Raw genomic sequence first — 25062 nt, 5'->3', positions numbered from 1 at the left:
ATATTTTCTTTAAAAAAGAAAAAAAAAAAGGCAAAAATTGTCTTCCATTGCCGGGATTTGAACCCGGGTCGCCTGGGTGAAAGCCAGGTATCCTAAACCGGACTAGACGACAATGGATTTGTGATATTAAGTCTTGGGCTTTTATAGATATACCTATGTTATGCCCTATTTTCCTACACCTACTCCTATTTTATTCTATGAAGGTTTGGAAAGTTGAACGTGAAAAAATAGTTCTTTTAACTCAAAGATCATATTTAAAATAATTTTGATAGGAATATTTATTCTAAAGACAAATTGTTTTTTTGAAGAATAAATTTTAGGTTTTTTTTTAAATATAGAGTTCGAAATGACAATTAAAAATATGATAAATAAGTTGAAAGTTTTTGTATTATACATACACAAATGATACCTTCCATGAGATTAAAATATTATTTTTTATATTTGAGTTCTCAATAGAATTTTGTTTTTTAAAATAATTAAGAATTGATATTGAAAACATCTTTTATAACTTATTTTGGAAACATTTCCAAATAAGCCTTAATATTTAATCTTTAAATTGAAAAATACTTCAAACTTTATTTAATTTCAAAATGATATATTTTATAGGTAGACTTAATTTAGATCCATCTGAATAAAAATAAGATTGATAAATTCAATTTAAGACATTCTTCGGTTCCATGCGTACTCTTATTTTTTGTCCATCTTCTTGTGTCTAACTTCTCTTCACCCTATCTCTTTCCAATTAGTTAGAGGGCTTTCCTTTATTCCAAAAATAAAAAGAAAGTGAAGTCAAGTGGGCCTTTTCTTTCTTTTTCATTTTTTCTCTCCTAAAAACTTCCATAAAGCTTCTAAAACATAGTTAGCATGTATTGGAATTTAGATGTATAATCATAGTGAACAAAATAACTATAGGAAAAATTAGATACACTTGCCAATCACCACCTCAAACTTTAAATCTTAAGTCCACCATTGTCTCTTCTTGAATATCTCTTAGAAAATCTTTCTTGCTTCACACACTCAAATATAACCATTAAATTTAAGCATAGTTTTATTATCATAAAAAATCTTGGTCTAACAGATGATAGAAGCAAGTATCTTCTTATCTAGTTTTCCTTAGTCAATCCTTGTTTAGTTCCATTTTCTTTAAGTAATTGTCTTCTCCTTTCTATAAAAAATGTAATGTAGAAATGAGGAAGATTGTGGGCTTAATAATATATAACAATGATAGCAAGCGTGTTTTTTCTTATATGATATTCTTTAGGTAATCCTTGTTTAGCTCTATTTTCTCTAGGTAATTTCCTTTTTTAGCAGCAAGTTTTTTTTCCCCTTTGTTAGCAGGGGTCAGAAGCAAGAGAAGAAAGTTTTTCCTCATCTGGTTTCCCTTGGCTAATCCTTGTTTACCTCTATTTTTTTTTAGATAATTTCCTTTTTGTGATAGCAAGCAAAGTTTTTCTTTATTTGGTTTTCTTTTAAGTAATCCTTGTGCCCAATGTCAAGGTCATTTGCTGGGATTCCCGAAATTGGGTATCAAAATTCAATTCAAAACCGAGTAGCGAATATGTTTCTGGAAATCCAAGGATACCACTGCCATCCCCATTTTCAAAGTCAGATTTGGAAGCTGGTTTTTCACGTTTTCTATTTCATGGGTCATTGCATCCATCTCCCTTTTCTTCTTTGCACAGGCCCACAACACAAAAGCACACAGATTGCCATTGATTACCCCAGCCTAATTGAATAATTCATTTTGCCAGTGCCAGTCCATCAGGAATTGGATCTTGATCATTTCTCTAAATTCAAGATTAGACTTTAAGATGAAATTAACACTATTATTTTGAATTACTTTCTTTCCATGATCCCCTGCTTCCTTTGACCCTCTATCCTAACCACTTATTAATTAAACTATACTAATAAATTAATAGGATGGCGACGATGACAATGATGATAAGTCAATCAAATGCACAAATAGATCTCTTCAGCAAATCCTCTAGAAGGGAAATAAAATCATAATGACACTATATTTTGCATGATGAAAAAAACTGAAAACTTCAGGAAGCATATATTTCTCATCTGATAAGAAAATGACGCCCAGGTTCCAATTAGAACAAATAACACCACATCACATACATCTTTTCAGCATCAAGCATGAAAACCTGTCTTATCATAGAACAATGAGAAACAGTCCTCACTAGAAGCCATATGAAATGAACCAAGATAATCAATCACACAAGGACATGAAGCCCACAAGCACCCAAGAATTAACAGCAATGGTAAAGCCATAACCAAAAAAGAATTAGCTTTTCTAAATAATCCTTGAAGTATCACTTACATGTATACAAACTGTACAACAGAATTAAATCACTTGTTATAAACATGTGTATGTCAAAGCTTACCATACCCTAGAATGTCATGAGTTATTCGTTCAGTGATTCACAAAGTAGAGACCGTTGTCTTGAGATACATGAAATATCTTCTCCTACATTATATTTTGCAATCTGTCATCTCTTTCTTCGAACAACTAATTGTTGTCGTTGCTGACTCCATTTGAAACCACATTTCATAGCATGATTGCAAGAAGGTATCAACTAAATTCAGCTCCCGTTTAATCTGTGAAATAAGCAGAACCAAAGGCTGGAATTCGTCTGTGATGAGAATTCCATGATCTTGACCATTCATAAGCGATAAAGAACATGCATTTACTGAACAGCCTTCCAAGAAGAGATTGCAAAAATAATGCGCCCCTTCCATCCTTGTAGCAACCACTGGCCATCTTGGTCAACCGCAAAGTCTTTGTGATACCATAATTTGACCTTCTCTTTTGCAATATTAAAAATCTCCTGGTCCAAAGGGAGCTGCCTAAACCCAGCCCTCAGGTTACGAATTTGCCACTGCCTGTATGTCTCTGGCCTCTCAATCCTTTCTGAGCCCTCACATGCGATGACGTTCATTGCATCCCAACCAAATATCTCTCTCTCAATCAGCGTCCTCTCCAAAGTCTGACGAGGCACAGTAGCCTCAAGTATATCAAACAAGGCAGAAAAGTGAAAGAGAGCCTCTCGGAATCGTGACAGAAAGAAGGGAGCACCATAGCCCCCATTCACAATTCCCTGTATGAAAATATCAGGATTCATCTTCCTGATCAGATTCAGAACAATATTCCTAGGACTCTCCACAACTACAGTTTCATCAAGTAGGTTTCTAAATCTACAATTACAGTTTACAACAAGCAGCTCATCACTGTCAATTTTAAGATCCTCAACTTGAATTGTTTCCCACTTCTGCGCTATAGCATTGAACTCAAATGGAACGTTGAAACTCCTCGCATAATTTGCTAACCGATGTCCTGTCTCCTCAACCCTTTCTGCCGGTCGGAAGCCTGGTTGTGGAAGATCAATTCCAGTAATCCGAAGCTTGGGAGGTCCACCAGGCCTAGAAGCGAGACGTTGTATGAGAGAAGGCCATTGGAAACCATAGAGAATACCAAAATCAACAATGTGGAGCCTTGCTGCTCTCTCTGCCACTTTTGTAATTGTCTTATTTGAGAAGAAATTAGGAAGCTTCTTAAACGGGCACACAGCAAGAAGTAGATGGTAAGCTTTCAAGACAATAGCAGCTGATGTTGGCTTAGTAATGACTGCTTTATAAATCCGAGTTCCAGAGCCAGCCATGCGTGCCTCAAGACCATTGGCAAAATAGTGAGCCATTCTTTGCCTTCCATCACCCGTAGGAGAAGCATGCTGTCTGATCTGCTTTAGTTGCTCATTTGCTGTCCTCCAATCATCAGCAGCAACTGCTTGAGCGCAAAGAGTCAGTAGAGTTGTCAAGTCCACCAAGTCCTTGCCGCCACCTTTCTTCCTACCACGGGATTTTCCAGTATTGGATCCTTTTGATTGACCATCCTGCTGCACAGTTTTGTTTGCTTCATTTTGAAAAGACTCACGAAGAGCAGCTTCACCTTTCCCTTCGTTACATAGCAAGACCAGATCAAACATTTCTGATGTCACAGTCATTTCATTATAAACCGCTGACTGCTTGCTATTCCTCTCTTCCTCTGAATCCAAATCCTCTGGATAAGGATTCTTCTTTCCCCTCGACACACCTGTAAAGTACTCATTTCTGTGTTTCTTCTCCATCTTAACAACCACATCCTTAGGATCTTGCTTCACTAACCCCCTACTATTCTCTGTCACCAAATCAACAAACAAGCCAGTACTATTTGGAAGGAATTTACTAGCTTCCTCAACCCCCTTCCTGAACAGTGAAGCAGCTTCATTGTCACTAAATATGTCCGGAATCCTCAGGGTACTCATTGGAGAATCCACATAACCATTTGCAATATTACTGGCACCATTTGAAGAACTGGAAAAAGATTGAGAAGTGGACTGGGAAGCACTATGAGCTGACTTACACTCTCCAAGATCACCATTCCACACATGTTCCACCAAGTTACCATCACTAGTAGAACTAGTGATACTACTATAACTACTGCATTTCCCACTACTATTTTCAGACGAGTTTTCTTGATTTTCCTCCACATAAGGTGAGGATTTCATCAAACGGTGATCAATTGGAGGAGGATACTTCTCCCCAATAACATCATAGAATGATTTCTCAGTGGTTTGAAGTGCTGAAGACGCCTGAAACATGCAAGTTTTTTCTTCTATTTTTTCCTCCATAAGCATCTCGTTTATGTACTTAAGAACTACATCACTAAAATCACAGTCCTCATGAGGATCTTCCTCCCTGCGCACACTCGACCACGTGGCTTTATTGCTAGAGCCTGGATCAGGTGGGAATGGTGGAATATCTACACAACCAATCGGCACCTCCGATCCCGGTCCATTACTAAGATTCTGATCAGATAAAATTGAAACAGAGTCTTCACTGAACTTGATTCCATTGATTGACCCGTATAATCGACTCAAAGATCGATCCATGACCATCTACGTTCCAAAAGTCACAACAACAATACCTGAACCCTAAAACAGCAAATTTCCAATTAACGGTTCCCTCTCAAACAAACAAAAAAACATCCCAAACTTTTCAGTTTTCTTTAAGCAAACTAATATTAAACAAGCAAAAAAACAAACCCTAAAATTACGCCAAACCAAGAACATTAGAGTCAACAAACATGAAATCTTGACGCAAAAGAATATATTACGAGAATACATATACAATCAAACAGAAAGAAAAATAAACGGAAAAAGGAAAACCTGGAATCGAGAGAGACGACAAGTAGTACGTGCTATGAGGTCTGAGACAGGAGGCGATGAGTTGTAAATTATGGAGGACCAGCGACAGACACACAAAAGAAAGAGAAGATTCTGGCAATTCAGGATGAGGCGGAGCAGGAGAAAATCCTGGCCGCCCAAATGCCCGCTGTCAACAGATTTTGTCCTGTTCTTTATTTCCTCTTATTAAACTCATCAGACGTACCCGCCCAAAACATTGATATAAGTTTTGAGAGAAAGCAAAAAGAGACATTTCCACACGCGGATAGACTTGGGAATTTGTCTACGCCTTCCACGGCTCTAATTGAAATTTCGAAGTTACATTCAAGAAATTCTGCGGGAATTGCTTCTCCAATTCTAAGTCATAGGAATATATTGTGTGTTTTTTCCATCTACGGAAAATTAAAAAAATTTAAAAATACATTTAAAACGTGTGATGAGAAAAATATATCAATCATATATTAAAATTTTGAATTTATATTAAATGTATCTTTTAAAAAATATACTTGAATTTTAGTTCTTTGTACCATTTATGGAGGTTTTAAAAAATCAATAAAATTAATAAATATGAATGAAAGTGAATCATAATAATAATAAATAAAAAATTAGAATAAGAATTGATTTCATATCAATCAATTTTTTTTTTTAATTCTTATTCCATTTTTAAAACAATTTAAATATACTAATAAATGTAAATGAAAATGAAATTGATGTCTCATCTCCATTTTCTATCTGAGTGTTTTAAATGTCATTCACAAAGTTTCAAAGAAAGTCATATTTTACATAAACCACTTTGGACATCCATTAGATCAAATTTTGTTAAGTCATTTTCTTTTAATTTCAATTAAATCTGGTATTTGTGATCTCGATTAGTTTATAAATATAATAAATATTTTTATTATATTTATTTATTATTGATGTTACATTTATTTTGAATCTGGGAAGTTAATTAATAGTTTTAATAGAACATATTTTTGTAAGTGTGTTTTCAATTACATTATCTTCTTTTTTGGAAAAAACATCTTTAATAATTATACACTTAATTTCCTATAAAAAAATTATAGGAAGAGATTTTATAATTTATTCTAACAATAGTGAAAAGTTTTTCTTTTTTCTATCTTTTTAACGTAGGCTTGAGACTGACGGAATCACGTAAATCATTATGTGTTTTTTTTTCTCCCAATTATTATTATTTTTCTGGTTTCACACAAAGATTTGATCAATGATTTTGTTTTTCCTTTTCTACTATTAAAGTTGACATCTATGCATTTAATTGCAATATAAATTGTGCAATATTTTTCCCCCAAATGAACAGGAATAAAATCCTTCCATTCTATACTCTACTTCACATTCACTCTTGGATTTTCTCTCTCATTTCATTCTTCTTTTATTTTCATTCCATGTAGCAAACTGCCCGGACAGAACTAAAGAAGATCAGCAGCAAACAGGTACTGAGCTTCTTGATATAGAACAAAAGGCTCAATTTCTACGAGGAGAACCCATATCATCAATTTAGGAAGCAGGTTTCCAAGAAGTGATAGCAAAAATAATCCGTCCCTTCCACCCCTGTCGCAACCATTGGCCGTCTTCATCAATCATAAAATCTTTGTGGTAGCATGATTTCACTCTCTCCTTTGCTATATTAACAATCTCCTGGTCCAAAGGGAGCTGCCTAAATCCAGCCCTCTCATTACGGATCTGCCATTGCTTGTACGTCTCTGGCCTCTCGATCCTCTCTGGTCCCTCACACGCAATCATGTTCATTATCTCTCGGCCAAATACTTCTCTCTCGATCACCACCCTCTCCAAAATGTTGCGGGGCACATTATTCTCAAGCATGTCGAACAAAGCAGAATAGTGGAAGAGAGCCTCTCGGAATCGTGTCATGAAAAAGGGGGCATCGCAGGCCGCATTCACGACGGCGTGTATGAAAATATCTGGGTTCATCTTCCTGATCAGATTCAGAACTATGTTTCTTGGACTCTCTGCCACCACTGTTTCATCCAGGAGGTTTTTAAATCGATATCGACACCTCACTATAACAACCTCCTCGCTACCGATCTTGAGATCCCCAACTTGAACAGTTTCAAACTTTTGTGCAATGGCATTGAACTGAAATGGGACATTGAAACTCTTGGCATAATTTGCTATCCAACGCCCTGTCTCTTCAACCCTTTGTGCCGGTCGGAAGCCAGGTTCTGGAAAATCAATCCCGGTAATCCGAAGCTTGGGAGGCCCACCAGGCCTAGTTGAGAGACGTTGTAAAAGTGAAGGCCATGAGAAACCGTAGAGAACACCAAAATCAATAATATGGAGCCTCTCTGCTTTCTCAGCTGCTTTTGTGATTGTCTTATTGGTGAAGAAATTAAGGACTTTTAAAAAGGGGCACACTGCAAGAAGTAGGTGGTAAACTTTCAAGAAATGGGCACCTGATGGTTTGGTAATAACCGCTTTGCAAATCTGGGATCCAGAGCCATCCAAGCGTGCCTCAAGTGCATTAGCGAAATAGTGAGCCAGTCTCTGCATCCCATCACCCATTGGAGATGCATGCTGCCTGATCTGCTGCAGTTGCTTACCTGCGCTCACCTGATCATCATCCGCCACAGCTTGTGCACAAAGAGCTAATAGACTTCTCAAGTCCACCAAATCCTTTTTCCCACCCTTCTTCCAACCTCGGGGCTTTCCAGCATTAGATCCTTTTGATTGACCATCCTGCTGCAGAGTCTTGCTTGTTTCATTTTGAAAGGATTCACGAAGGGCAGCTTCATATGCATCTGCATCACAGAGTAATACTCGATCAAACATTTCTGATGTCAGTGTCATTTCATTATAAACAGCACTCTGCTTGTTACTCTTCACTTCCTCACATTCCAAATCTCGATGAGTCTTCTTCTTTCCCCTTGACCCATCTGTAAAATGCTCCCCTCCATGCTTCTTCTCCACTTTATTCATTACATTATTAGGGACTAACAGTTCTGTATTATGGTTTGCCGAATCAACTGACAAATCAGAACGATTTGGAAGGAATTTACTAGCTTCCTCAAACCCCCTCCTGAACTGCAAAACAGATTCTCTGTCATTAAATATATTGGGAACCTTAAGGGTACTCATTGGAACATCGACAAAACCATCTAAGACAATATTTGGGCTGCTTGAAGAACTTAAAGAATGAGAAGTTGACTGGGAAGCAATATGTGGAGACTTATCATAATTCCTCCCTGGTTCCACTAAGTTACCATCTCTAGTATCATTACTATTACAAGTACTAAAATCTATACTATCATTTTCAGATGGGTTGCCACAATTTTCCTCGCCTGGAGGAGGATATATCTCCCCAATGATGTCATGGAACAATTTCTCAGTGGCCTCAAGCGCCAAAGACTCCTTAAACATGCCAGTCTTTTCTTCTAGGTCTTCCTCCATTAGTATCTGGCTTAGGTACTTGAGAGCTATATCACTAAAGTCAGAGTCCGCAAGAGGATCTTCCTCCACACCCGCACACGGCCACGAGGCTAAATTACTACCACTCGGGTGCAGAGAAATTGGTACGGTATCTATATTATTTTGATATAAAAACGGCTCCTGAAATTTCAACCCACCGGGAAGATTCTCACCCGATAACAATGGAACTGAGTCTTCACTGAATTCGATTCCCCTCGAGGGTCGATCCATGGCCAACTATTTTACAAGAATCCACGACAATAATACCCTGAAACTCAAAAGCGCAAAATTTCAATTACTGGGTTAGCTTTGAAGAAGAAATTGAACTCTGGAAAGCACAGCAAAAATGATCTTGAAGCTACAGAATATAATGGGCAGGAGGAATTCAACAGAAAAAAGAGTTGAAAATATACAAATATACAGAAGGAATTTTAAGATGAAGATGAAATACCTGAAACCCCAGAGAACTCAGAGATGGAGCAGGTATGAAGTGGTGCTACTTCTCCTTTTCAAAGGCCTCAGGGTGGCGCAATTTTAAAATCACAGAAGGAAGGTTGGAGGAATTGAGACTTCCATCGGTCAGAGATTCTAACGTGTTTAAGACTTTTTACCAGCTTGTTCGTCTTTATTTAGTAGAGCATGTCCAAAATTTGAGATTTTTATATACTATATTACCATCTTCATATCAAATAGCTGCTATTTCAAAATTAGTGTGGAGCGGAAGCACAAAACTTAGTACTTCAGAAATAATAATTCTTATTGGAGCTACCAAAAATTCTACCACCAAGATATTGGTCTACCTTGAAACCTGATCTCAACCAGCACATTTGGAGATAGGTGCTATGGTGGAAGACCACATTGAAGCTACCAAAATTTACCTTACTCACAAATGAGCACCGTAAGAAAAGACAACCTTCAAACTTACAGGTCGACTTGACTAATCGACCTGCACCTAAAATGTAGAGCACAATTGTTTTTTTCCTCGTATGCCCAAAGGTCAATGAAGTATACAAAAAGCACGCAAAGCCTGTAACAACAATGGAGTAATAGCCAATAAAATGCTCTCATCATGAAGCAATGGAGCATTCGATTGCTCTTATACCTACTCCAAATTCGTGCAAAAATTGTCAATGAGGTCTTCTCATTAAGAAAGTCATTTTCCGTATCTAGCAAGTGGAATAATAAAATTTCCAGTTATTCGGGAAGAATTTTATTTTTTTCACCTATATTTTCTCCCAATTATTTATTTAAAAACTTAAAAAAATTTCAACTCGCCAGCGAGGCCTTTTCTTTAACCCAATACGTGTCTTACCTAGAAGTTTAAATAAATAAAAATTTAAATATTATTTTCCTTAAGATTTATAAGTATTTGCCTTTACTTGGAGTTGATGGCTGTTTTTTGGTATATCAAAGTAAGGAAAGTGAATTCAAAAAAGTATTAGAAAAAGAAAAAATAAATAAATATTATAAAATTTTTATCCTATTGTAATGTAGAGGAAAATATCTTAGAGAGAAGATTCAAATTATTGAAAAATACATTTTGGAAAGAGGATTCTTTTAATTTTTTTTTTCCTTCTTTTTTCCCTTTTTTTTTTATCCTTTCTTTTTTACATCCAAATATAAGAAAAATTTTCTTGTCGTATATGTTTGATTTGCAAAAAAAAAAAAATGAGAAAAAGGAAACAAGGAAAAAATTATAAAAAAAAAAAAATTAGTTCTTATTATTTTATGTTTGACTTTTTTTCCATGATTACAAAAATTTTAAAAAAATTCATTTTTTAGCATTTTTTTTCTTTTTATTAATTAATTCCAAAAACCACATACAACTTAAGAATATGTTTAACAATGTTTCTAGTTAAAGTGCTTTTAATAGAAATATTCTCTGAAAATGTTTATTGAAGAAATCACGCAATTTTTTTAAAATTAAAAGTAATTTTTAAAAAATTTTAAAACCTTTTTTAAAATTTTATCAAACATCAAAAATATTTTTTAAACTAAAAATGGTTTTTAAAAATATTATGAAATAGACTTTAAAATTCTAATTAATAAATGTTCAAAAATATTTCATTAAATACTATAATCGGCCTCAAATGAGACATGCATTAGTTGAAGTGACCCAAAATTACTCATACAAACCTATTTGACTTGAAACCCATGGGCACAAAAGGAAAAATAACACTTGTTCTCCTTAGGAACAAGATAAGGGGTACTGCAAATCCAACATATAGAAGACTCTTTTCTTTATCTTTCATTCATTTCAAAGCATGCACGTTTACTTTTGTTGCCACAGAAAATGTTATTTAAATTGACCAAAGTTATTTTTGTATTCTTTATAACAAAACTTTGGACAATAACGTGGCTGCTACCCTCGTTGGATGTTGAAAACCACAAGAGACAATGAAGCAGGTTATGACCAAAACCTGGTCCTAAAATGAGGATGATGGCCACGTTAATTGGTCTTTGGTGCTTTTCAGACTCTGAAAATGAAAGGCATTTGACCCAGTGATGACTGAAAATGAAGTTTAACATTTTTTTTATCATGTAAAAATCCTCTCAAAATATATAAAATTTTGATTTACAATCAGTTTGCTTAAGATTTACGACCTCCTACTTCAAAAATCTGAGTTGTCGGAAGAACCGAAGTTGCAAAAGTAAAGCTAAAACCAAATCAAACTACAAAAGCAAGCACTTGATTTACGAAAAAGAGAGGCCACCTCTTGAAATGGTCCATAAGGCTTACAATCAATTGCCAAGATAACTAGCCAATCATACAAGAAACTAGTAAATAATCGGAGTTGGCTATTGGCATGCAACACGGGGACTATTTTAAAATAGGTAAGATAAGTTGTAGAATAAATCAATAAAAAGACCCATGGAGGTAGACTATACTTAAAAAGCTCAATAATTTGGAAAATGAGGGTTGAATTACTAGGATCAACTAATGATCCCTTAAATTCACTAAGTTTAAATCTTAACTAAGAATTAGATATAAAGGATAACTTCAAGGATCAAAAAGTGAGGTTATTTCAAAACTACCCTCCAATGAGATAAGTACGAAGAAACCAAATAAGACTTTAGAGTAAAAAAAAATAAAGTGGTAAGTGCATGAAGCTTACATAGAAAGAAATAGTTGACTACCATCATCATATAACTATTTATAATGTATTTGATATAGATTTTAGGAAGTGTTTCTAATATCTTTAATGTTTGACAATTTTTATCTTTGAAATATTAAAAAAATTAAAAATACTTTATAAAATTACTATCAAACGCACTTTTAATTTAAAAAGGATTATGAAAAAGCCACGTACCGATGGAGGAGAGAGACTTTTGGGGAATAAAAAGGAGATGACCTAGTGCATAGCTAAGAGACAAAACAAATAGTAAGGCAGGCACCATACTTGAAAACGTAGTCAAAGAATACCTAAAATGGAACACATTATTTCATCTAATCCCAACAAACCATCTAAACAGGATTTCTAGAAGGATAACAACATGACCTGTATAGGTAGTAATGAATGTGAATTTAACAAGCAGGCTTCCAAGAAGACATGGCATGAGTAATGCGTCCCTTCCACCCTAGCCTCAGCCATTGCCCATCTTCATCGATAATAAAATCCTTGTGGAGGCATGATTTCACCCACTCCTTTGCCTCCTCAACAACCTCCCGGTCCAAAGGGAGCTGCCTAAACCCAATCCTCTCATTACGAACCTGCCACTGCTTGTATGTCTCTGGCCTCTCAATCCTCTCTAAGCCCTCACATGCAATGATGTTCATTATCTCTTGACCATACACTTCTCTCTCCAACAGCATTCTCTCCAAAATGTTGTGGGGCACATTCTCCTCAAGCATATCGAACAACGCAGAATAGTGGAAAAGAGCCTCTCGGAATCGAGTCATAAAGAAGGGGGTATCACAGGCCGCATTCACAATGGCAAGTATAAAAATATCTGGGTTCATTTTCCTGATCAGGGTCAGAACACTATCTCTTGGACTCTCTGCTACCACGGTTTCATCAGGGAGGTTTCCAAATCTATACCGGGATCTCACCGCAAGAACCTCGTCATTGTCTAGCTTGAGATCCTCAATTTGAACCGTTTCGAACTTTTGTGCTAGGGCGTTGAACTCAAAAGGAACATTGAAACACTTGGCATAATCTGCTAACCGACGCCCTGTCTCTTCAAGCCTTTCTGCAGGTCGGAAACCGGGTTCTGGAAGATCAATCCCAGTAATTCGAAGCTTGGGAGGCCCACCTGGTCTAGATGAGAGACGTTGTATGAGTGAAGGCCATGAGAAACCATAGAGAATGCCAAAATCGATAACATGGAGCCTCTCTGATTTCTCAGCTACTTCTGCAATTGACTTATTTGAGAAGAAATTAGTGACCTTCACAAAGGGGCTCACCACAATAAGTAGGTGGTAAATTTTCAAGACATTGGCAGCTGATGGTTTGGTAGTTATGGCTTTGTACATCTGGGCCCCGGAACCAGACAAGCGTGCCTCAAGGGAGTTGGCAAAATAGTGAGCCAGTCTCTGCATCCCGTCACCCATTGAAGAAGCATGCTGTCTGATCTGCCTCAGTTGCTTATTTGCGCTCGTCCGATCGTCAGCTGCAACTGCTTGTGCACAAAGAGTCAATAGACTTCTGAAGTCCACCAAATCCTTTTTTCCGCCCTTCGTCCTACCATGGGACTTTCCAGATCCTTTTGATTGACCATCCTGCTGCAGAGTCTTGGTTGTTTCATTTTGCCAGGTTTCACGTAGAGCATCTTCATCTTCCTCTGGACCACATAGCAACACCCGATCAAACATCTCTGATGTCACAGTAATTCCATTATAAAAAGCAGCTTGCTTGCTACTCCTCTCTTCTTTGGATTCCAAATCCCATGGATGAGACTTCTTCTTTCCCCTCCACCCGTCTCTAAAATACTCATCTGCATGCTTCTTCTTCACCTTATCTACCACATTATTAGGGCCTTCCTTCAGCTCCAGCTCTGTATGGTGGTTTGCCAAATCAAGCAACAAGCCATTACCATCTGGGAGGAACTTCCTCAAACCCCCTCCTGAACTGCAAAACAGACTCACTGTCATTAAATATATTAGGAACCCTTTTGGCACTGCTTGAAGAACTGAAAGAAGACTGACAAGTGGGCTGGGGGGCAACATGAGGGGATTTATACTCTCCAACATCAAAATTCCTCCCCAGTTCCACGCAGTTACCATCACTAGTAGCATTTCTACTATAAGTACTGAAATCTATACTACCATTTTGATCTGAATTGCCAGAATTTTCCTCAATGAAAGGGGCTGTCTGGTGATCATCTGGAGGAAGATACTTCTCCCTAATAATGTCATAAAACAATTTCTCAGTGGCTTCAAGCGCCAAAGACTCTTGAAACATGCAATTCCTCTCTTCTACGTCTTCCTCCATAAGCATCTGGCTTACGTACTTGAGAGCTGCATCACCAAAATCACAGTCCTCGTGAGGATCTTTCTCTACATCCGGCCAGGAGGCTAAATTATTACAACTTGAGTGGGGAGAAATTGGTAGAATATCTATATCATTTTGATCTAAAATTGGTTCCTGCAATTTGTCTCCCCCATTAGTAAGATCCTGACACGGTAAAACCGAAACAGAGTCTTCATTGAATCCAGTTCTATCCATTGACCCGTACAATCCACTCGAGGATCGATCCATGATCATCTATTTTCCAAGCAGCCACAACAGTAACACCCTGAAACTCAAAAAGTGCAGAATTTCAATTACTGATTCTCTCTCAAGCATACACCTCAGAGCTTTTTACCAAACAAACTAGAGTCCCTTGAAAACAAGAAGAAATTAACCCCAGAAGCACAACAGAACTGATATTTTCAAGCAAGGAAAATAATATAGGTCCGTTCATATGATGGGCGGTAGGAATTGAACAGAAAAAAGCGTTCAATTCAAGTAGGCATAAAAAGACTTTCTCATTCAGAAGCAGTCAATTTAAATATAAAGATTTGGGTAGTGAGGAAGCTGAGAATGCAAATGGTATACCTGAAACCCCAGAGCCAGAGGACTGAGAGATACAGTTGGTGTGAGATGGTGCTGCCTCTCTTTCCAGGCCTCTAGATAGCGTTGTTTTAATATTACAGAAGAAGGGTTCAAGGAATAATTATGCATATGTTTCTCTAAATTCTTCATTCAAAAGTTTAAAGGCCTTTAAGCTCATTAGTGGTTGATAGCCTGTTTGAGCTGATTCAGAATTACCCATTTAAACCTGCCTATTTGATTTGAAAGTTGAAACCCCTGTGTGTAAGTTCTATATTCTTTACAGTACAACTTTGGACGATAACCTGGTTGATTGCCTTCTTGGATGTTGAAAATCATAGAAGAGAACGAAATAGGTTATGACCAAAGGCGGGTCATATATCCTACCATTAGTACTATAACATAAAAAATATCATCCCGACAAGTTAATTTTCGACAATTGTCGTTTATATGTACTAAAATAATGATAATTTGGGCAGCTTAGTTGGACAGCAATTTTCTTGGACAAAAAACAAGGTGTGATTAGGTTTTTATGCAACGTCAAGAAAGCAAATAAATGTTATATTGGTCAAACTACTATGTTTGCCATATCTCGTCCGCCAGCCTATTATATTCCAAAATGATACTGATCATATTATATATAATGAAAACAAAGACAGGGGTCAGGGGCTGGTGAACTTCACGTGGTTTTGTGTCTGTTCTCTTCTTACAGGGGGCTAAGCTCCGCCCAAGGATGAATGTCTCTTCATTAATTTGTTAAGCGAACCTATCTAGTTGGACTATAGCCTTACGATTTGCACTGAGTCCTTTTGGAGCTTGGCAGGCCAAGGAGTCTTTTAAACTTTTCCTTAACATATGGGTCGTCTAAGGGCCTAGGGCTTTAATCTTGTTAAGGAGTTTCTTAGACTCTTGTCCGATGTATGGGCCGTCTACGGGCCTTAGGCATTAAGTTTGCCGAGGAGTTTCTTATTCTTTCTTGACGTAAGGGTTGTCTAGGAGCCTTGGGCATTAAGCTTTTAACAATAACTTAACTATGATCTGGGCTTCTTGAGTGTTTTCATCAACTCTTTGTAGGATCAAGTCTTCTATTTGAAAGCTTCGAACATAGATCTATTTGCCCAAACACGATGAGAACCACTGAGACCGAGCATGTGCTTCTTCACCTCCTTATCGAGGGTGACCTGCAATTCCAGGAATATCTTAGGAGCCCTTGGAGATCCCCTCTGATGATCAAGTTAGTGCTCAAGTGGGAGGAAAACGAAGCAAAATTTCTACAAGTCTTTAGTTAACTTACCCAACAATTCAAAGTTTATAGATGATAGGAAGAAACTTCTTCAATGCTTATCAAAATCAATTTGATGTATGAATTTACAAGAAACAAGAGGGTTAAGAGTTTGTGAAATACAGACTTGTGCTAACTTTAATGAGAGGGAAGTTGGTACCATAGCTTAAGATATCAAAGATCCCAAGCAAATTCATATACAACAAAAGGCTGTCACTCTACAAGGTGAATCCAATGACCTTAACCATTCATAAGTAGAAATGAATGTGTATTTAATAAGCTGGCTTCCAAGAAGACATGGCATAAGTAACACGTCCCTTCCTCCCTTGTCGCAACCACTGACCATCTTCATCATCGATCATAAAATCCTTGTGGTAGCATGATTTCACCCTCTCCTCTGCTACCTTAACATGCTCCTGGTCCAAAGGGAGCTGCCTGAACCCAGCCCTCTCATTACGAACCTGCCACTGCTTGTATGTCTCTGGCCTCTCAATCCTCTCTAAACCAAACCCTCACATGCAATGATGTTCATTATCTCTTGGCCATACACTTTTCTCTCCAGCAGCATCCCCTCCAAAATGTTGCGGGGCACATTCTCCTCAAGCATATCGAACAAAGCAGAATAGTGGAAGAGAGCCTTTCGGAATCGTGTCATAAAGAAGGGGGAATCGCAGGCCGCATTCACAATGGCATGTATAAAAATGTTTGGCTTCCATTTCCTGATCAGGGTCAGAACACTATCTCTTGGACTCTCCGCACCACGGTTTCATCAGGTAGGTTTCTAAATCCATGCCGGGATCTCACCGCAAGAACCTCGTCATTGTCTAGCTTGAGATCCTCAATTTGAACCGTTTTGAACTTTTGTGCTAGGGCGTTGAACTCAAATGGAACATTGAAGCTGTTGGCATAATTTGCTCACAGACGCCCTGTCTCTTCAAGTCTTTCTGCAGGCTGGAAATCAGGCTGTGGAAGATCAATCCCAGTAATTCGAATCTTGGGAGGTCCACCAGGTCTAGATGAGAGAGGTTGTATGAGTGAAGGCCATGCAAAACCATAGAGAATACCAAAGTCGATAACATGGAGCTTCCCTGATTTCTCAGCTGCTTTTGCAATTGTCTTGTTTGAGAAGAAATTAATGACCTTCATAAAGGGGCTAACTGCAAAAAGCAGGTGGTGTAGTTTCAAGAAATTGGCAGCTGAGGGCTTGGTACTTATAGCTTTGTACATCTGGGATCCCGGGCCAGCCAAGTGGGCCTCAAGGGCTTTGGCAAAATTGTGAGCCAGTCTCTGCATTCCATCACCCATAGGAGAAGCATGCTGTCTGATCTGCTTCAGTTGCCTATTTGCGCTCATCCGATCAGCAGCTGCAACTGCTTGTGCACAAAGAGTCAATAGACTTCTCAGATCCACCAATTTCATTTTCCCACCCTTTTTCCTACCATGGGACTTTCCAGATCCTTTTGATTGACCATCCCGCTGCAGAGTCATGCTTGTTTCATTTTGCCAGGATTCACGTTGAGCAGCTTCACGTTTCCCTGCATCACTTAGCAACACTTGATCAAACATTTCTGATGTCACTGTCATTTGACTCATTTCATTACAAACAGCAGCCTTCTTGTTACTCCTCTCTTCTTCTGGCTCCAAATCCCCTGGATGAGAATTCTTCTTTCCCCTCCACCCATCTCTAAAATACTCATCTGCATGCTTCTTCTCCACCTTATCTACCACATTATTAGGGCCTTCCTTTCACCTCAGGAGATAACAGCCCAGTATGGTGGTTTGCCAAATCAAGCAACAAACCATTACCATTTGGGAGGAATTTACTAGCTTCCTCAAACCCCCTCCTGAACTGCAAAACAGACTCACTGTCATTGAATATATTAGGAACCATATTGGCGCTACTTGAAGAACTGAAAGAAGAGGGCAGGGTGGCAATATGATGGTTGTAACACCCCAGCTGTTTTTTAGGGTAAATTAGTAAAACTAGGTTAATTAATTAATTAATTAATGAGGGTAAATAGGTCTTTTCGTGTTTTAAAAAGCCTTAAGTATAAATAGTGACTTTCTTTTGTTCTCTGAATAAAAAAAAAAAAATTATTTTTCACAGAGAACGGAGGGCTGGAGATTTTGGACTTTAGGGATTGAAATATCAGACTTTTTTTTTCAGGTAAGTTTTTAACTTTTGGATCATTAGTTTAGATTAACGAATTAGTTTGAAATCATTAGATGTTTTTGAAAAAAAAAAAAAAATCAAATCTAGATTAGGGTTTGTCTATTTAGTTTTTAAATCAAAACATTGAAAATTCATGAACATAAATTATTTCATTGGTAAAAAAAAAAAAAAATTGGAAATTTTAGAACTTAGGAATTTCCTAAATGTTTAGAAAAAAAAATAAATTAAATTATGAACATGGGACAGTTTATTGTTGGAAATTGAGATACTTTGAAATTTAGAAGAATAAATCTAAGTAAAAAAAAAAATGAAGGAAATTTCTGGGCGTGTTGTGGCGGCAGGTGATAGTTAGAGAATAATAAAAAATAAAATAAAAAAATAAAAAAAAGACTTGTTGGTTATGTCGTGTGCAGTGGGAATGAGAGAGTGAGAAAATAATATTTTACTAATAAAAAAATAAATTCTCATGTGCCGGAGTGGTAGAGAGTGTAAAAAGAATGTTTTTCATATGTATATTATATTAATAAAGTAGTAATGGGTAGAAAAGAAAAAAAAAAAAAATGAGGTACAGGTGTTAGGAATGGATAGTAATGCTGAGTATGAAGACTAGTATAATATGGAACTAGGTGTTGGAACTTTTGATGAGATACAGGTTCTTGCTAGTAATTGTTAAGTAATAATAAACCAGATTTTTTTTATTATTAAGAAATGAGGTAGCAAATCAGATAATTAGGAAGTGCAATAATAATAATATTTATATATACAGGTTTATGTAAATAAAGTGAAGTACAAGATTAGTTGGTAAAATTAAGCTAATAAATAGAATAAAATTTAATTAGTAAAATAAATAGTAAATAGTTAAGTTATGAGGTGTTCTTTGACTTAAATTAGAAAAAAAAAATTATAATTAAATAAGGAATAGAGTAATTAAATTATTACTTTGTTAATAAAAAATATTAATATTAACACTTAGAAATTTTAGGATTATCATATTTATATTTTGAGGTAAATAGTAATAGTTGTATTTTTATTGTGTTAGGTGAGGAGTAGACTTTTCAGGGTTATTTTTCCTTCAAGGTCTTTGCATATTTTGAGGTAAGGGAAGTTAATGCAATATTTATAAAATTTAAATTATTTTATATGTTATTTTGAATTGTGGAAAAGAAAATGATATTTTGTTACCATGCATGGATCAAATTGTTTTGCACTAAATATTATGTTGGAATATTTTGTTTTATTTATGACACAAAATATGGAGATATTATGTTGTGTAAATTTGAATACTTGAACAAAAACATCACTCTGGTTTATTTGGCCCTTATCAACGGGATATAATAGTTGACTATTCGACCCTGTCAACAGGATATAATAGTTGACCTTTACATTTCATGGTGGGAATGTAATTGATTTGGACTCTAGCCTCTAGGGGTTTGGTTAGAGGTTACTAGTACTAGTAGTATTTGGTTCCGTCCACCAGGAACAATTTGAGGTTAGTCACCCATTTGAAAAGTCCCACCTAACTGGGCATTTGATATTTGATAACCAGAGTAATGAAAATTGAATGGATTTGATTGAATCTTATGTGAAAGTGTTTGAATTTGATATGAAAATGGTTGGTTGAATTTTGAATATATTGGTATTTTTGAAACTTTGATATTTGATGAAAAAAAAAATGATATCTCCTATTTGAAATGAAAATATTTGATTCATAAACTGCATTAATATTCCTTATTGGGCTGTGAGCTCATTCCCAATTGTTGAAAATTTTTCAAGTACCCTTAGTTCGGGCGAGGAGTGATGGCTAGGTCGGGAAATGGTCATCATTAGGATTTTTCTTAGGATGTTATTTTTGAACATTGTTAGCTTATAAGTTTATGTTCATTTGGATTATTTAGTTTTTGGAAGCTATTTAGATATTGAGCATTTAAATATTTTTTTTATGATAGTTTGAAGTTGAGATTTGGAGATTATAAAAATTTGTTAGTACTTGATTTGTTGAGTTGCAATCTATTTGGATAATGGATTTTTGGTTGATGGATGCTTAGTTCTAAAGTTATGTTTGAAGATTTTAGAATTTTGTTCCGCTACTCTGAACAGGTATTTGGTAATTGGTTACATCCAATTACAATATGATTGTTTAGGTCAGATTATACTTTAAGCATTCGGGTTTGAGGTGTAAAATGACCGTCACGCCCTTGGAGTGGGTCTTGGGGGGTGACAGAGTGGTATCAGAGCACTAGGTTTTGATCTTGATAGGAACTTGAATTGGTTTAGATTGGGGATAGATGAGTGACGCATTCGTTTAAGTTTTAGTTTCATTTAGTATAAATTCCAATTCTTTCTTTATTTGTAAATTTTCTAATTGGTTCCTTAGTGACTAATTTAGTTATGCCTTATTATTTTAGGACATCATGCCACCAAGAAGAGCAGCTTCTTCACAAAACAGTCAGGCTAATGATGATGTACCTCCAGTTGAGGGTTTGCCTCCCGTGAGTACAGAAGGGATCTATAGGTATCTTGGGACACTAGCTGGTTTAGTTGAATGCCCAGCTCGAGCTGCTGGGACTAATGTTCAGGGACAGTCTTCATCTTCTAAAGGTAGCTCTTTTGATGACTTCAAGAAATTGGGTCCTCCTTACTTTTTTGGTACTTCAGATCCAATAGAGGTAGAGGCTTGGATTATGAAAATAGAGAAATTCTTTGATGTCATTGATTGTTCTGAGGAACAAAAAGCCTCTTATGCAGCATTTATGTTAGACAAAGAGGCAGACCATTGGTGGCGCATGACTAAAAGGCTTTTGGAGGATCAAAGGCCTATTGTTTGGAGTCAGTTTAGAGAGGCTTTTTATAAGAAGTACTTTCCTGACAGTGTGCGGTGACAAAAGGTGGGAGAGTTTGTCTGTTTGGAATAGGGGAATTTGACTGTGGCCCAGTATGAGGCTAAGTTTACCGAACTATCACGTTTTGCCCCACAGTTGATTGCTACAGAGGAGGAAAAAGCAGTAAAGTTTCAAGATGGATTGAAGCCTTATCTGAAGAATAAAATATCAATTCTGAAGCTTAGTGTTTATTCAGAGATGGTAGATAGAGCCCTTATTGCAGAGAAAGATAATGAAGAGTTTCACTAGTATAGGGAACAACAAAGGAAGATGAATAGGAATGAGGGTGCTCATGGTAACCAAGCACAGAAAAGGTATGCTCCAAGTAGAAATCAGAGTAAAGGAAAAGCAGCACAAAATTTAGATGGGATTTGTCCTACTTGTGGCAAGAAGCATGGGGGTAGGCCATGCTATAGAGAGACAGGAGCTTGCTTTGGTTGTGGAAAGCAAGGACATATGGTTCGGGATTGTCCAGAGAGTAAGAAGTTTGTATTTGGGAAGCCTAATGAGGAGAATAAAGAGGATAGACAGAAGCCCAGGGCTCAAGGGCGGGTATTTGCTATGACTCATGGAGATGCTCAGGTTACTTCTGATGTAGTGACAGGTACTATTCGAATCCACACCTTATTTGCTAGAGCCTTAATTGATCCTGGTTCAACGCACTCTTTTGTTTCCGCATCTTTTGCTAGTTTGTTGGGTATGTCAATTGATAACATGGACTTTGATTTGTTTGTTGCTACTCCTTTGGGAGATTTTGTTGTGGTTAATAAAATACTTAGAGACTGTTGTGTGATGATTGGGTATAGAGAGATGACAGTTGACTTAGTACTTCTTGACCTCCAAGATTTTGATGTGATTTTGGGGATGGATTGGTTAGCTTCATACCATGCATTTGTTGATTGTTTTGGGAAAAGAGTGACGTTTAGCATTCCTGGTCAGCCTGATTTTAGTTTTGAGGGGAAGCATGTGGACAAACCATTGCGTATGATCTCAGCCTTGCGAGCTAGTTCTTTGCTCAAGAAAGGTTGTCAAGGTTTTTTGGCTTATGTTGTGAATGAGGAAAATGATTTAAAGTTGGAAGACATACCCATTGTAAGAGACTATCCTGATGTCTTTCCAGAGGATCTACCTGGCTTGCCATTAGAGAGAGAGGTGGAGTTCACCATTGATGTGACACTAGGGACAGCTTCTATCTCTAAGGCCCCTTACAGGATGGCACCTTTAGAGCTTAAGGAGTTGAAGATTCAACTTCAGGAGTTGTTAGATAAGGGCTTCATTAGGCGTAGTGTTTCACCTTGGGGAACCCTTGTTTTATTTGTAAAGAAAAAAGATGGATCTATGAGACTCTGCATTGATTATAGAGAGTCGAATAAGGTGACGGTGAGAAACAAGTATCCTCTTCCTCGGATTGATGATTTATTTGATCAACTTCAAGGTGCATGTGTGTTCTTTAAGATTGATCTTCAGTCTAGTTATCATCAGTTAAGAGTTAGAAGTGAAGATGTACCCAAGATTGCTTTTCGAACTAAATACAAGCATTATGAGTTTTTGGTTATGCATTTTGGTTTGACTAATGCACCTGCTGCTTTTATGGACTTAATGAATAGGGTATTCAAGCCCTATTTAGATCAGTTTGTGGTGGTTTTTATAGATGATATTTTGGTGTACTCAAATAGTAGGGAGGAGCATGAGCGCCATTTGAGTATTGTATTGCAAACTCTCAGAGATAAGCAATTATATGCCAAACTAAAGAAGTGTGAGTTCTGGTTAGATAAAGTCTCTTTCCTTGGGTGTGTGGTAACCAAGGATGGCATCTCTGTTAACCCTGGAAAGGTAGATGCCATATCAAATTGGAGGAGACCTAATACTGTGACTGAGATTCGAAGTTTCTTAGGACTAGCTAGTTATTATAGGCAGTTTATTGAGGGGTTCTCTAAGATCGCCCTACCTTTAACCAGGTTGACTCAAAAAGGGGTTAAGTTTGAGTAGTCTAATGATTGTGAACGTAGTTTCCAAGAGTTAAAGAACAAATTAGTGACAGCTCCTATTTTGACTATCCCTTCAGGCTCAAGAGGGTTTGTGGTGTATAGTGATGCCTCTCATCAGGGTTTGGGTTGTGTTCTTATGCAACATGGGAAAGTTGTAGCTTATGCTTCTAGACAGTTAAAGCCCTATGAACGAAATTATCCTACTCATGATTTGGAGTTAGCTGCAATGGTTTTTGCACTTAAGATCTGGAGACATTTTCTTTTTGGTGAAACTTGTGAGATATTCACAGATCATAAGAGTTTGAAGTATTTATTTTCCCAAAAGGAATTGAACATGAGACAGAGGAGGTGGATTGAACTACTTAAAGACTATGATTGCATTATTCAGTATCACTCAAGGAAGGTGAATGTTGTGGCTGACGCCTTGAATAGGAAATCTGTTGGTTCCTTAGCAGCTATTAAAGGTTGTCAGAGACAATTATTGGAAGATTTGAGAAGTTTACAAGTCCATATGAGAGTTTTGGACTCGGGAGCTCTTGTGGCTAACTTCATAGTACAACCAGACTTAGTTGGGAGAATTAAGGCCCTACAAAAGAACGATTTGAATTTAGTGCAACTTATGGAAGAGGTTAAAAAGGGCAGTAAGCCTGACTTTGTTCTATCAGATGATGGGATTTTGAGGTTTATGACTAGACTTTGTGTCCCAAATGATGGAGACTTAAGGAGGGAGCTTTTGGAAGAAGCTCATTGTTCTAGGCTTGCGATCCACCCAGGAGGGACAAAGATGTACAAAGATTTGAGACAGAATTATTGGTGGTCAGGTATGAAGCGAGATATTGCACAATTTGTGGCTCAGTGTTTAGTGTGTCAACAGGTGAAGGCTGAACATCAGCGATTAGCAGGGTCTTTGCAGCCACTTGCTATTCCTGAGTGGAAGTGGGAGCATATTACCATGGATTTTGTGATAGGATTGCCAAGAACCTTAAGGGGTAATAATGCTATTTGGGTGATTGTTGATTGGTTGACAAAGTCTGCTCACTTTTTGCCTATGAAAGTCAACTTTTCTTTAGATCGTTTAGCTTCTCTTTATGTGAAGGAAATTGTGAGAATGCATGGAGTACCAGTTTCTATAGTGTCTGACAGAGATCCTCGTTTCACTTCTAGATTCTGGCATAGTCTACAAAAAGCTTTGGGCACTAAGTTGAGTTTTAGTACTGCTTTCCATCCTCAAACTGATGGCCAATCAGAAAGGGTAATTCAGGTTTTGGAAGACTTGTTAAGAGCTTGTATTTTGGACCTGCAAGGTAATTGGGATGATCATTTACCTTTAGTAGAGTTTGCCTATAACAATAGTTTTCAAGCTAGCATTGGGATGACACCTTTTGAGGCATTGTATGGTAGGAAATGTCGATCTCCTATTTGTTGGAATGATGTTGGAGAAAGGAAACTTTTGGGGCCTGAACTTGTGTAGTTTACTGTTGAAAAAGTTGCTTTGATTAAAGAAAGATTAAAAGCAGCTCAAAGTAGACATAAGAGTTATGCTGATAATCATAGGCGAGATTTGGAGTTTGAGGTGGGTGATCATGTGTTTTTTAAAGTTTCACCTATGAAGTCTGTGATGAGATTTGGGAGAAAAGGAAAACTTAGTCCTCGTTTTGTGGGTCCGTTTGAAATATTAGAAAAAATAGGCACTTTGGCATATAAGGTAGACTTGTCCCCAAGCCTGTCTAAGGTTCATAATGTGTTTCATGTTTCGACTCTAAGGAAATATGTTTTTGACCCCTCTCATGTTGTGGAGTTAAAGCCTATTCAAATTTCTGAGGACTTGACATATGAAGAAGTGTCCGTTCAAATTGTAGATGTAATGGATAAAGTACTACGACATGCTGTTGTCAAATTGGTAAAGGTTCAATGGAGCAACCATAGTGTTCGTGAAGCTACTTGGGAGTTAGAGGAGGAGATGAGAGAAAAACATCCATATCTTTTTCAAGATTCAGGTATGTCAAGTTTAGAGGACTAAACTTTTATTAAGGGGGAGA

General features: G+C 37.1%; 5 protein-coding genes, 1 non-coding gene and 1 pseudogene across 7 annotated transcripts; 1 reads left to right on the top strand and 6 right to left on the bottom strand.

Moving 5' to 3' along the window:
• Window positions 1-42: 42 nt before the first annotated feature.
• Window positions 43-117, bottom strand: TRNAE-UUC (transfer RNA glutamic acid (anticodon UUC)). The gene has a single exon. It is a non-coding gene; the product is annotated as a tRNA-Glu (tRNA).
• A 2151-nt stretch (window positions 118-2268) lies between these two features.
• Window positions 2269-5568, bottom strand: LOC100241120 (scarecrow-like protein 14). Of its 2 annotated transcripts, none has more exons than XM_010660248.3 (2): window positions 5211-5568; window positions 2269-4976 (listed from the first exon to the last, which is right to left on the bottom strand). In XM_010660248.3, the coding sequence occupies exon 2, from the start codon at window positions 4938-4940 to the stop codon at window positions 2694-2696; it is 2247 nt and encodes a 748-aa protein (XP_010658550.1). In that variant the 5' UTR covers window positions 4941-4976; window positions 5211-5568; the 3' UTR covers window positions 2269-2693. The 2 variants fall into 2 exon arrangements, with proteins under 2 accessions (XP_010658550.1, XP_002278317.3); XM_002278281.4 differs by having other exon boundaries at window positions 2269-4969; window positions 5211-5556.
• A 1172-nt stretch (window positions 5569-6740) lies between these two features.
• On the bottom strand, window positions 6741-8900 carry LOC100263396 (scarecrow-like protein 14). The gene has a single exon (XM_002278297.1). The coding sequence runs from the start codon at window positions 8898-8900 to the stop codon at window positions 6741-6743; it is 2160 nt and encodes a 719-aa protein (XP_002278333.1).
• A 3192-nt stretch (window positions 8901-12092) lies between these two features.
• On the bottom strand, window positions 12093-13729 carry LOC132254944 (scarecrow-like protein 14). Its single transcript, XM_059742057.1, has one exon. The coding sequence runs from the start codon at window positions 13480-13482 to the stop codon at window positions 12196-12198; it is 1287 nt and encodes a 428-aa protein (XP_059598040.1). The 5' UTR covers window positions 13483-13729; the 3' UTR covers window positions 12093-12195.
• On the bottom strand, window positions 13730-14865 carry LOC100258258 (scarecrow-like protein 33; the record flags this gene model as incomplete). Its single annotated transcript, XM_059741475.1, has 2 exons — window positions 14708-14865; window positions 13730-14405 (listed from the first exon to the last, which is right to left on the bottom strand). A coding segment is annotated over exon 2 (645 nt), but the record flags the coding sequence as incomplete, so codon positions are not given.
• Window positions 14866-16100: 1235 nt separating this feature from the next.
• LOC132254954 (scarecrow-like protein 14) lies at window positions 16101-17893 on the bottom strand (annotated as a pseudogene).
• A 2674-nt stretch (window positions 17894-20567) lies between these two features.
• On the top strand, window positions 20568-21284 carry LOC132254850 (uncharacterized). Its single transcript, XM_059741474.1, has 2 exons — window positions 20568-21026; window positions 21090-21284. The coding sequence occupies exons 1-2, from the start codon at window positions 20568-20570 to the stop codon at window positions 21282-21284; spliced, it is 654 nt and encodes a 217-aa protein (XP_059597457.1).
• The last annotated feature ends 3778 nt before the right edge of the window (window positions 21285-25062 follow it).

The sequence above is a fragment of the Vitis vinifera genome, chromosome 13 (genome assembly GCF_030704535.1).
Source record: "Vitis vinifera cultivar Pinot Noir 40024 chromosome 13, ASM3070453v1".
NCBI lineage: Eukaryota > Viridiplantae > Streptophyta > Magnoliopsida > Vitales > Vitaceae > Vitis > Vitis vinifera.
This window is presented reverse-complemented; position numbering and strand designations above follow the sequence as displayed.

Excerpts from the sequence above, each read along its gene's own strand:
- LOC100241120 (XM_010660248.3), bottom strand. The coding sequence starts at position 4,940 with ATGGTCATGGATCGATCTTTGAGTCGATTATACGGGTCAATCAATGGA.
- LOC100263396 (XM_002278297.1), bottom strand. The coding sequence starts at position 8,900 with ATGGATCGACCCTCGAGGGGAATCGAATTCAGTGAAGACTCAGTTCCA.
- LOC132254944 (XM_059742057.1), bottom strand. The coding sequence starts at position 13,482 with ATGTTTGATCGGGTGTTGCTATGTGGTCCAGAGGAAGATGAAGATGCT.
- LOC132254850 (XM_059741474.1), top strand. The coding sequence starts at position 20,568 with ATGCCACCAAGAAGAGCAGCTTCTTCACAAAACAGTCAGGCTAATGAT. Across the intron at positions 21,027-21,089 it reads AGAAGTACTTTCCTGACAGT|TATGAGGCTAAGTTTACCGA; the intron begins GTGCGGTGACAA and ends ACTGTGGCCCAG.